Below are 13,063 nucleotides of genomic sequence, written 5' to 3' on the forward strand. Positions count from 1 at the left end.
TCCCTTCCCAGTAGTGTGCTTTAAAAATGTCTTGTTGGCCTCTTGTTTTGACCTAATTTAAAATCCATTTTCCTTATATATATATATATATATATAATATTACAGTGTGTTTTATTCAGTGACCTTTTGTCACAAGGTATTCCTATTTCTTAGATAGATATAGTTATTGCTAGTGTGTGTTTAGCCTTAGATTTTTTTTATAGATAGGCTTTGTAGTTGATTACTGTTGAAGCTTGCAGTTGACAGTATCTTGTTATATATTAGATAAGGCTTGTTGTGTCTCTTAGCAACTATCTTCTTTTATTCCATAGTCTGCTTAGAATTTCTTGTTGTGTGCTTTAGACAGACTTTTTCTGTCACTTTACATTTATATTACTATACTCTGTGTGTATGTGTGTGTGTGTGTGTGTGTGTGTGTGTGCGTGTGCGTGTGCGTGTGCGTGTGTGTGTGTGAGACTTAGCCTGATTTTATTAAGGCTTGTGTGAATAATTACTGTTGTTTTTCTGTGGCGATGGTAATTTTTCTTCGATTATTATGGCTGACCAAGACAAACATCCTAAGTCTGGCTTTAAGAAGTGCCACAAATGTGGCCAAAAGATGTCTGTTACAGACAGCCACGTAAATTGTGTATATTGTCTAAGAGCCCTGCATTTGCAGGATAGATGTGCTATTTGCCATTCTTTTTCCTCAGGGGTCCTACAGGAAAGGAAAGGAAAGGAAAACTGATTGACAGAGGGTTGTTGAAACCATCATTTCAAGAAGCTTTGAGCGACTATGACGGATCTAGCACGTCCTCAAAGTCTTCTAAGACTTCGGACTCTAAGAAATCTAAGAAATCTTCGGCTTTGGCTCCACTGCCATCGGAACCGACAGTCTTTACCTTTTGGAGCCGGTCCCCAGTCCTGGAACCGGTGTCCGAAGCTTCTAAGAGTCCATTACTACAGTCGGTACCACCTTTGGTGCACTCTTCTTGGTCCTCTATCAGATCTGGATGCAGAAGCTATCATTACCAGCCTTGGCAAAAATTTTATCGGCTTCGACCCAGATGGCTTCGGAGCCGAAGACCCTTACACCAGCTCAATCTATTCTTCCTCAGAGCCATATTGGTCCTTTGGAGCCGGAGGAGTTGGACCTGTTAATAGTGGAACCCTCGAAGCTGACACCTGTTCCAGTGTCTTCGGCTCCGTGCACTCTTGACGTCCGCGGTGCCAATCGAGAACGCTAGGAGCCGACACTCTCTGGTCAGGTCCGGGGATGATAGTCGGACTGACTTGTCAGTTCTGACTCTGCCTCTCGGGCTTCAGCTTGGATGAGCTCATCTCCTATCTCTGGTTTGGTGCCCACTGTCCCAGTGCCAGAGGTTTTGATGGTTTCTTCGGATCCATCGCTTCCCTCTTATCAGAGCAGGGGTGCTTTCGATGCTATGAGGAGAGTCATGTCTCCTAGGACATCCTCTACCTTAGGTCTGGCTTCCTACTCCACTAAAAGGCCTGTGTCTGCTTCTGCCTCACACATCCTGACCAGGCGTCGAGACCCAGAGCCTCAGGAAGCCCCATTGGGTGGCCCTTGCTCTTCCGAGACCTCACCAGAAGCTCCCACTGATGAGGCTCCCAGGAAGAGACTGTGTAAGAGGAAATATTTAGACTCCCCTCAGGAGTCTCTAACATCAGATACTGACTTAGATGAGTCAGAAGGGTCTCCACAGTCCCCCTCTGAAGATATCTCATTTGCTGAGATACTTGAAATCCTTAAGCACAGGGGTGACTGGCAGTCCACAAGCCCTACTGAGGATAAGTCAGTTCTCCTGAAGGCTTTTGGGTCTCAGCCCTCCACCTCTTGGGTGTCTCCTCCCTTTGATGAGCTAATGCAGTTGGTCTCACGAAGGGCATGGGAGTCTCCGGATACGATGGAGTCTGTTCCTAGGAGGCCTAATAAGTTAATTTCTGCCCCCCTTGACAAATCATTCTTAACAAAAGTGTTCCTGTTTATGCCATGGTGGTGGCGGCAGCCACCAAAAAAGAATTGTCTGAGACTTCCTCATCTATCCATCCTCCTAACAGAGACTCCTGGATCATGGATAGATACGGGAAGCGCATGTTTAGTTCAGGGACTTTTGCTGTTCGTTCGCTCAACTATTTAACCCATTTTACCAGGTTACAAAGAGATCTCCTTAAAGAGCTAGGAGATACTATTCAGGGTACAGTAGCTACAGGAGCTACCGACAAAGTTGCTGCCCAGTTTGCTACCCTCAATTCTGTAGTCAACTCATCCATGTGTCTCATCACATATGCAGCTGATGGAATGAGTAGGGCAGTGGGTACAGGAGTTGCTCTTAGGAGACATTCCTGGATGCGCTTGTGTTCCTTCGCAGAGCCCTTCAAGTCATCCTTCGTGAATACTCCCTCTGACAGTTCATCCCTTTTCGGGCCTAAAGTGAAGGAAACCTTAACCAGGTGTGAACAGAACAGAAAGACTCTTGTCTGCCGTCGGGGTCCATTTTTCCACCCCTACTCAACTCTACCCTAAGGGTCAAAGGGGAGGAAAAATATGGTTCTGAAAAGCCCAAGGAGCCTTTCAGGACACACGTGGTGAACCCCCCTCTCCAAAGGCAGAGGAGGGGGCAATAAGGGAAGATGCTGCCCTCGTGGTAGAGGGGGTCCGCAACACCAGGGTGACAGAGATCACTTCTCTGGAAAGCCCTACCAGCGCTCCTGAGAGGAGGCCCGACTGTTCTGCTCTGGAAGCAGTCAGGGGTCGCGTATCTTTGTATCCAGACGCCTGGTTCAAAATAACAAAAGACAGCTAGGTACAAAGTATCATTTCCAGAGGATACTTCATCCCATTCGCCACACCCCCTCTTCCCATAAGAAAAATACTGGATTTTCCACCCAGTTGCAGGGAACAGGCAACAATAGAGGTCCAAACTTTGCTAATAAAAAGAGTCATCCAACCAGTCCCAGCAGACCAGACAGGATCCGGAACTTGCTCAAGATTCTTTTTGTTTCTAAAGAAGACTGGGGACTGGAGACCCATATTGGACTTCAGCAGATTGAACCAATACGTAAAGAAAGAGAAGTTCCGGGTGGTCACGCTTCAGTCTATACTTCCCTTCTTAGGGAAAGACAATTGGATGTGCTCGATAGATCTCCAGGATGCGTACTACCACATAAAAATGGCCAGGTCATCCAGGGATCATCTGCACTTCCAGCTGGGAGCCAGTCATTACCAGTTTTGAGCCCTGCCCTTTGGTCTCACTACAGCCCCCAGAGTTTTCACCTAATGCATGGCAGTAGTCACGGCTCACCTGAGGTGTCTAAGATTTCAGGTGTTTCTGTACTTAGACAATTGGCTCCTTACCGCCACCACCAGGCATAAACTCATTCAGGCCAGGGAGCCCACTGTTGTCACTCTGCAATCAACTGGGCATTAAAATCAACTTACAAAAATCTGCCTTGTCACCATCACAGCATATAGTTTTTATCGGGGCAGAGCTGGACACCACCACCACCACCACACTAAGGCTTCCAATAGAAAGAGTCTTTGTCCTTCGTCAGCATTCTTTTATCCAAAGACAGAGCACCAGCATCAGAAGTTCTGAAATTGTTAGGCATGATGGCAGCAGCGATTCTAGCCATACTACTAGCTCGTATGCACATGCGGATACTACAATGGCTGTTGTTCACTCAATGGTCATACCAAGAACTTCCCATGTCTCACACAATAATGATTACAAATTCCTGCAAAAGGGATCTTCAATGGTGGTTGACCTCACTTCATGTCACGATAGGATGCCCATTTGTGCTACCCCCCCCCCCCCAGCGGCCACAGTGACCACGGACGCTTCCCTGATAGGGTGGGGGGGGGCATTTTCAGGGAAAGACAGCCCAAGGCACATGAAACGCTCAAGAGACACATCTGCATATCAATGTACTGGAGATGAGAGCAGTACTTTTGGTGTTGCAGTACTTGCAGGACTCTCTTCCTCTGGGTAGGATTGTGATTCAGACGGACAACATGTCAGTGGTCTGATATTTGAACAAACAAGGAGGAGCCAGGTCCTACACCCTTTGTTGCGAGGCTCTCAGAGTATGGCAGTGGGCTGTTTCTACCCAGCGCTTTCTGTTGGCAACGCACATCCCGGGGAAATCCAGCATGATAGCAGACAAGCTGAGCAGGGCAATCTTGTTGCCCCACAAGTGGTCCCTCAAGCAACAAATAGCGGACAGGATTTTCTGCAGGTGGGGCCAGCCTTGCTGTGACCTCTTTGCCAGTCACATGAACACAAAATGCAGAAACTACTTTGCCCTGATTCCCCCTCCGGAAGAAGTCTCAAGGGATGCACTCATACACGATTGGCCTTCGGGTCTCCTCTGTGCATTTCCACCAATCCCATTGATATCCAGGGTTCTACAGAAAGTAAAGACCCTGGGAAGGACCATCATTCTCATAGCCCCTCATTAGCCTCGTCAGATTTGGTTCCCCTTCCTTTGACTTCCATCTTTTGGAGGACACTTGGATTCTGGACCCAGTTCCAGACCTTCTGACACACTTGGGGGAATTTCATCCCTCTCTGCAGTCCCTGAAGCTGACAGCTTGGCTGCTCCAATTCCCATCATAGCCAGGTTCCATAACCTTTCCAATGAGATTAAGCAAATTCTCTTATCCTCTCATAAATCTTCTACGAGGAAACTATAGCAAATGTAAAAAATTTTCTATTTGGGTCTCTAAAAACAAAATTGATCCTTACTAAGCCCCTATGCCCTCCATTTTAGAGTTCTTGACTATGATTTTCAGCAAAGGAGCTGCAGCAGCAACAGTTCATGTTCAACTGGCTGCTATTTCTAATTTTCATCTTGGATTCGAAGGATTGAATATTATGTCACACAAGTTGTCCAAAGCATTTCTCAAAGGGACCTTTCATATTAGACCACATGTGAAATCTCCCTATTCTTCATGGAATCTAAATTTTATGCTTTTTCGCATAATTCTTCCGCCATTTGAACCAGTTTCCTCATGCAGCCTCAAATTTTTGTCCTGGAAAACCATCTTTTTAGTAGCTATTACTTCTGCCCGCAGAGTGTCAGAGCTTCAGGCTTTATCCATCAAGCCTCCCTATTTGATATTCCATGCTGACAGAGTCTCTCTTAGAACAAACCCCTCATTCTTGCCCAAAGTTTGCACTGAAACCAATCTTAACCAAATTATTGATTTGCCAGTCTTCTTTCCCAACCATTCAGACAGTTTAGAGTACATGCTGCACAAACTTGATGTTCACAGACAGCTCAGATTTTATTTGAATAGAACAAAAGATTTCAGGAAATCAGACCAGCTTTTTGTTTCATTTTCAGACTCCAGGAAAGGTACAACAGTGGCTAAAACAACTGTTTCTAAATGGTTATCTGATTGTATTACGTTTGCTTATTCAGCTGCTAACATGCCTTTACCGCATAAAATTAAGGTTCACTCTACCAGAGCTGTTTCTACATCCTCTGCCTTTTCTGCCAGACTTCCTATTGATAACATTTGAGCACTCATTACAAAGTTGATAAGGCCTCCGGGGACAGGGCCTCCTTTGGATCCACAGTCCTGAGAAATATAATCCCGTGAGCCACCTGGGGTTGATGCTTGGGACACTACCCATCAGTAAAGAATGAACAGCGAGATAGAACAACTTCACATAAAGAAGTTATGTACTTACCATAACGTTCCATGTGAGTTGTTCATCTTGCCTTCATTCTTACGTCCCTCCCTCCTACCCCCTCCTGGGCTGTTAGATGATCGAGATGCTGGATCCATCGTGGTTGCTCAATCCTTCTTTACCTTTCTCTTGGAAGTGAAAGAATGACGTATGGTATTATATACAGCAAACAAGATCTGAGGTAACTCCAGGTGCGTCATGGGATAGGGACTTGGCCTCGAGCTATTTGAAGACCTTGAGCTTTGCAATTGGCCGACTCGAAGCCGAGGGATCGGGTCCAAACCCATCAGTAAAGAATAAAGGCAAGATGAACAGTTCACATGGAACGTTATGGTAAGTACATAACTTCTATTTTTTTATGGATCCCACAAAGGTCAGAGTTGTTTTCAAGTGCTGGGGAGGATCATTTCACACCACAATACAGATCCACAGCACCCCCTGATGACGGTTCCACCCTGTGACCCTCGCTCTTTGATTTTGTCTTTTCAGTAGGCATCATTGAGGCAGATTTGTTCTGTAGACCTCTAACCTTCTTCGTTAATGCAGAGAACGCCTTTGCAGGACTCAGGATCATCATTCCCTGAACCACCTGAAAAGAGGGAGGATTAGTTCATTATGGTAAAAGTTTGGAAAGGGCCACAGGATGGAGCACTAAATCAGCTGGATTAGATCCATGCTGGGACTCAAGGACCCATATATCATATTGGAAGGATTGGAATGAAAGGATCTGTCATTATAGTAAGTACATAACTTTCATTTCTGTCTCATGTAATTGAAGGCCACATTGTTGAATACCGCTCCCTTAAGTACACTTAGTTAACCAAAAAAAAAATACAGCAAAATCATTTCATCAGAATTGCACACAACACAAACATACACTCAATTTTGAACATGGTAAGAAGTCAGCCAAAAGAAGAAAGAAAAAAAAAAAAAAAAAGAAAGAAAAAGGGCGGCGCAGTGGTGCAGCGGTTAATGCTGTCGCCTCACAGCAAGAAGTTCTCCGGTTCGATTCTCGGCTGGGGTGCCTTCTGTGTGGAGTTTGCCTGTTCTCCCTGCGTTCGTGTGGGTTTCCTCCGGGTACTCCATTTTCACACATTCTAAAGACATGCTTCTGGATTGTTTCTCCCCGGGCCTCCGCTGAAAACAGGATCTGTGGAACCTAGTCGGACTTTCCCGGTCAACAAATGTTAAATAAATAAATAAATAAAAAGAAAAAAAGAAAAACATCATCCACATAGGATGTGTTACTAGAACACCTTCTCTTACTCTAAGCCTAGCTTTAAAACTAGCCTGGTAATCACTCATGCAGAGACTACACAAAAGCATTCATTTTGACATTCAGTCAAATGCAGTGAAATGCTGTTTGATGATTATGTGTACAGCTGTCAGTCCGGAAACAAAAGAAAAGAATATCTATATCACTGCATATGTGACAGTGTAAGGGAAACATGGCTAACTTGCGGCATTTAGAACATCAAAGGCAGTATGTGGAAGTAATAAGAACGATTCTGTGTGTTTGTGGGGATTGTAGACTAGGATGGCATTAACAGAATGCTTTGAGTGAAAGGCAGTTGATTTTATATGCAGTTATTTTCTGATATGCCCATCCAGCACGTAAAACATATGCAAAATGCTGCTGTCTGGTGTTGCTGGTGCCTAGTGTATTGTGGTTTATAATACAGCAAGTTTACTGATGTCTCGTCAAATACTAAGGATACTAGCTCAGTGACCTTATTAAACATGCTCTTCTGACTTGGTTTGGTTCTGTTATGTTGTTTTTACTCTGTGGAATTTCTTATGAAACAAATCTGCCATTTGTCTGCATTTGAAGGTGAATTCAGTGTATGAAATACTGATTTATAATGGGAACATATTTTACTGTGCAAAATATATCATCAAAATAAAAATTAATGGTTTGCATTTTAGAAATACATCACAATAAACATATTTTTATCCAAACTACAGCTGTGTCTAGCCCTCGTTCTACAGTATGGTCAGTATACATTATTTATCTGGTTTGCATTTGTTATACTTTTGATAAGGAAATTGGTTGGTTAATAGAAAACTGATGAAAACTGTTCCTGTAAGCCTGAAACATAGACATTTCTCTGATTTCACTGCATTCCATTCTCTAAGATAGAGTAACCTCCGAGTTGATTATGTATGCTTGCATGGGGGTGTGGGAATGAATTCCAAATAGATAAAACTTAAAAGTTTTCTGTTTCAGGAGTCAGCATGTTACTGTTTCAGACGGTCGGGTACAGCCTTTGCATTTCTGTTTTTTGTGAGTCTAGACTGTTTCTCTTCAGCAAGGATGCAATATAGTGAAAGTCATTGTATGGGACTCAACTTAGGGAAACCCATAACTAGATGAGCAGTACTTTTGAACATGTGATCCTCTTACACTTTCTGTAAGGAAGGCTGTGCTCCCACCCCAGTGTCGCTATCCCATGCACACAATTATACTGTAACACTGAGGTCGCACTACTTCAGTAAAGGGGGATAAATGTACCCCCCAATCCCACAGTTATGTAACCTCAGAGTTAGACTATAAAAGTAGAAGGGGTGTAAGGGGGAGCTGACTATCTGCAGAAATGTTTATATTAGAATTATATTTCCTTGTAAATCATGTTGGTTTTGGGAATTCATGACTGTGTTGATTTTTTAGTGTGGTGAGTTCAGTATAATGAATGTCGGTGTATTGTATTTTGATACGATGAAGTAAGTTCATTAATCAGACAGTCACTGAGGCCTCAATCACATTTACATTCCTTCATTCATAGCCATGATTTCCTGAATCCTGAATGACATTTCTAAATTTTCTAAGGCTCAGTGCTGATGGCTGGCTTGGCACCTATAAAAAGCCCCAGGTGCCCTTCTATTACAGTGGGTTGACAGGCACATGTCTACAGTTAAATATACTTCACTAGCCGTACCCGATAACATTTTAATGGAGCTACCCTCTGAAGATAGATGTTTCTTGTTGGATCTTGTTGCTCTCTGCTGCTAGATACGTGTTGCTGTTCTGGTTAATGTGCTAAATGAGTGGATGTGGCTGCATTTCACTGAAAGTCCCAGGCCATTATCTAAGCTATTTTTTACTTTAAAAAAATAAGATGCACATGAGACGTTTGGTATTGATTCTGGACGTATGGATCTGTTTTCCTTCCTCTAGAAGAGCTATGCAACGGATAGCATAGCAGACAGTTTTATAGCAGTCTGAAGCAGAGCTGACTGAATTGATAGGCTGTAAAAGAACTTAAACTAGTTTTGCACTAATGCTGTTTGTTGAAGTGTCTACACTTCCTTTTTTTTCTTTAGAATAGATACCCCTTCCCCAAATCATTTTTAGAAATCTTTTACTGCCAAACATTTGATAGCAGTATGACCACAATTCCATTCAAATAGTGAAATAACTATACATATTGTCTCTTTTCTTCTTTGCTGTAGTTTTTGATGCCCAAGATGGTGGACAAGTGATTGGAAAGATGAAGATAACAGTGAAAGCCCTTGAGACACTACGCTTAATCTATAGTGAAAATCAGTGAAAATGAAAGCAACTGTGAAAGCCTTTGAAACACTACATGTCATCTATAGTGAACCTCAGTGAATATGAAAGTAACCATCAAAGCCCTTGAGACATCACATTTAATCTATAGTGAGCACCAATGAAGATGCTGCTGTAAGAAGATGAGTTTGTCTACAAATAACTTTCGAATCGGATGCCTTTAAATGTCTGTTGTATGTTAACTATAGTGCCATGCTTGCCATATGTAAATGCAGAGTACTTGCCTAGATGTTAAAGTTGCAATATACTTTTTTAACTGTGACTTTTGTTCTAATTTTCTTTAAAACAACATAAAAATTTCTACCTCTGGACAAAATGTTGTAAATAATTAATATAAGGTGTACAGTTCACTGATCATTACTGTTTCTATTGTATCTGGATTTTTTTACACGTATTTTAATATGTATGCAAGTCAGCTATTTAATTGTATTACTTTTTTCTGAAGATCATCTTTAGCTGAAGCTGTAGAGAACTGATTAAAAATAAAATTTTATGTTATCCCTAATCACGCTACTTAATGGAATGCCTGTGATTAGCCTCATTAAGAGTTCTACACTGTGAAGATTTTTATTAGAAGCAGTATATGAAAATTGCCTGGATTAATGTGTTAATCTCCCTCTTTAAAATGCTAATGTCCATTTTATGCACATTAAATTTCAGTCTGCATTTGCTTTGATGCATGCAGTTTCTATCAATTAAATATAAAGAGAATCTGTGTGCAGAAATCACTATTCAGGCTATGCTGGATTTGCTTTTTAATACTAGTATGCAGAACACCTTATTTTGCTTGACACAAAAAAGGCACATTTAGATGACTGCCATGTTATATAGAAACATTTTTTTTTTTTCACAAAAGTGATTTTGAATCCTGTGAAATGGTTTAAATAAGATAAATAACAGCAACATAGCCTTACAGGATTTATTCATTAATAGTTAGCAGCTAGTAACTGAGCTTTTTTTGAAAGACTGTCTCAGGAGATTGTGAAGAATAATACATTTCATTTTCTAATTTACATTTCTTTATTTGTCATTTTCTTGAAAAGCATTTATGGGCAGCCAGTTTTTAGTGTTTGCAAACAGTCTGTGTTCCTTCATAAGCATATGTAAAGTATTCAGAGAGATAAGTAATTTATTAAAATCTACCTAATTTGCCGTGATATATTAAATCCCTGCTTCAGTGATCACAGCCCATTTCATTTAGTGAATTAGGCGTCCCCTCTTTGTGTGATTAAAGCTCTGGAAAATGAGTTCCCTGCTCATATTTGTGAACATTCAAAACCCGCTAATGGCAAGAAGATGGAATAGATTATGAGACAATTCATTACAGCTGAACAGCAAAAAAGCAGCTATAATACAAAAATGTGAGCCTGAATATCTGCATATAGTTTGAAGCATCTGTGCTTTAATGGGTTCAGTAATGGCTCACCATATTCAGAAATCTTTGAGATGACAGCCATGCAATATTAATTTGTTGATGTACAGTCTGAGGCCATCTGAATATTTTGACCACACTTTTCCTTAGAACCTCCACTGTTCCAGAGGGCCCCTTTGTCATTTGGCCTACCACTTTCAGGATCTGTAAAATCTTACATAAATCACTTTTAAACTGTATGTATAATGAATGCATTCCTCTGGAGCATTCCAGAAACCTCAGTCATCTGTAAACCAATCCGCACCATCCCCAGTAAATAGCCACATGTTTGTCGTCACTTAAGCTGGCTCTTACCTCATCATCTTGGCTACTGCTCCAGGCTTTCTTTGGCTGTATCCAAACGTATCATCATTAGGAACCACCATAATATATTTTAGTAATTTAAAACAGTTTAAATCAATGTTACAATTAAATGGGTGGCTTTGTAGACATTCAACTCCAGTGTACAGTTTATAACCTTTCAGTGTACTGTATAACTTAACATAACTAGAAATGTTCCTAGTACTAGCGCTATTGAGGCTTTGGCAAATCTTCCAGCTTGCACTTGTAGTAGTCAGATCAAGCTTTCTAAGTGGCTATCAATTATACAGTGACTAGAGTGTTACTTAAACATTTGTAGACTATCCTGTCAGCTATCTGTCCTTGATACTAGCAGTTACTGACAGTGGAGTCAGACTTACAGCATAATGTTAATCACAGACTGTGAAAAAATTATTAAAACTTTGTGAAATTGCTCTTGGCTATGTCTCTGGAGTGATGTTAGTACTCATCCTGTTTACTCACTTAGTGTAGCAATACATATTACAAAACCTCATAAAACATTTTAGACTAGTGTATATTAATATATTCTTGCCTGTTAAAATAAATGGGAAATACAGCTGTGCTGCAAAACACCTTATTAAGGCTCCCATTACTAGGCTGCTATAGTGTATGTGACTAATGTACTAGTTTTATATCCAGTTACATTGTTTGCTTGTCCATACTTTTACAAAACAGATTATTGCTCAAGTATAACTGTTTTGGCAGTATTAAGTTTAGCATAAGAAAAATAACATTTAATATTTTTCATATTAACTTTATGTCCCTTAGGGAGTTCTAATTCTGTTATCAGGCTTCTTCAGCTAGTTTGAACAGAATTCTAAACAGTAAGTGAAGAAGGTTGTTGTATAATGCTTTACTACATAGAATGTATGTCATTTGGTCTGGTCTGCAGAAAGTCTTTCCAAAGGTGACATGTAGAAGAAGCTTTGCAGAAGAAGAAATGACATGTTTTTCTATACATAGATGACTAACGATGCCATCTCTGTTGAAAGACTCCATGGTTGCCCCTGGAGTGGGTTCTGCCATGTGCACACCCCCCTGGGGAATATACAAAATTTGGGAAAAGCTGTCTATGATCACATTCCACAGGATTGTCTTCTTTGGGGGAGGTGGCAACTGTACAATAACTGTTGCCCACTGAGAGGGCCCTTGGGGGGTCATCTTCTCAGCAGCTTGTTTGAGAATGCAGTAGAGGGTTCATGCTGGGATCCTCCTGCATCTCCCACTCTTGATACTGATTACAACCTGCACAGTGCCTTTTACATGCCTGAGGATAGGTATGCTGCAGTGGACTGTGAGGTACCAGTGTCTGTGGAGTCAGTAAATCCTTACGGACTTTATACTGGTGTTGTACCATTGTCATCCTGCTGTGGCATTCTGGCGTACTGGACATATCCCACCAATGGCGTCATTGAGATGCATACTTCACTGGGGAATTGGGAGACCTTCTCAACTCCTCTGCAGTCCAAAGAGTATAGCCCCAATCCAAATCAGAGAGGAGGCACCATATCAAACATTTGGAGAGGAAGGCAGTCCCCTGGCTGTGAAGACAGTGAAAGAAAACTTGAATCTGGGGCCTGTCTATATCTGTTCCCAAAAAAAAATAATCTTTTATACTGTGGTGGTGCTGCGGCAGCATTGTCGCCTCACAGTAAAATGTTGTCCTATTTGATTCTCAACTAAAGCTTCTTCTGTGTGGAGACATGCATGAATGGGCGTACCTTCGTTGAAGGTTGTGCATCAGGGCTAGCAACTCGGCATGTAAATATCTACTGCCAATCATTAGTGGACCGGAGTTCTGCTGTGGCGACCCCTAACTGGGAAAAGCCGAAAGACACAACAACAACTGTTTGCAGAGAAACAATACAGCTTTGGTAAAGGGTCACAGACAGGAGCATCTCTCTCTGTTGTTCATATCTTAGTTGATATGAGTGTGCAGTGGACAGCCCGAGGCACTTCTTCAGTTATTAGTTGGAGCCAGGGATTTAGAAATCTTGTCTAGTTAGATTCTTTCATAAGTTGTGGCACTATGGATATTGACCT

General features: G+C 41.7%; 1 protein-coding gene across 1 annotated transcript in view; it reads left to right on the forward strand.

Annotated features, from left to right (window-relative positions):
* The window catches only part of RPGRIP1L (RPGRIP1 like), a 1,932,928-nt gene extending 1,921,495 nt beyond the window's left edge, over positions 1 to 11,433 (forward strand). The window contains 1 exon segment of the mRNA XM_044082016.1: positions 9,150 to 11,433. Coding sequence (XP_043937951.1) covers positions 9,150 to 9,247 — 98 coding nt within the window. The 3' untranslated portion in view covers positions 9,248 to 11,433.
* Positions 11,434 to 13,063: the final 1,630 nt, after the last annotated feature.

The sequence above is a fragment of the Protopterus annectens genome, chromosome 8.part1 (genome assembly GCF_019279795.1).
Source record: "Protopterus annectens isolate FY-2018-M chromosome 8.part1, PAN1.0, whole genome shotgun sequence".
Taxonomy (NCBI): domain Eukaryota; kingdom Metazoa; phylum Chordata; order Ceratodontiformes; family Protopteridae; genus Protopterus; species Protopterus annectens.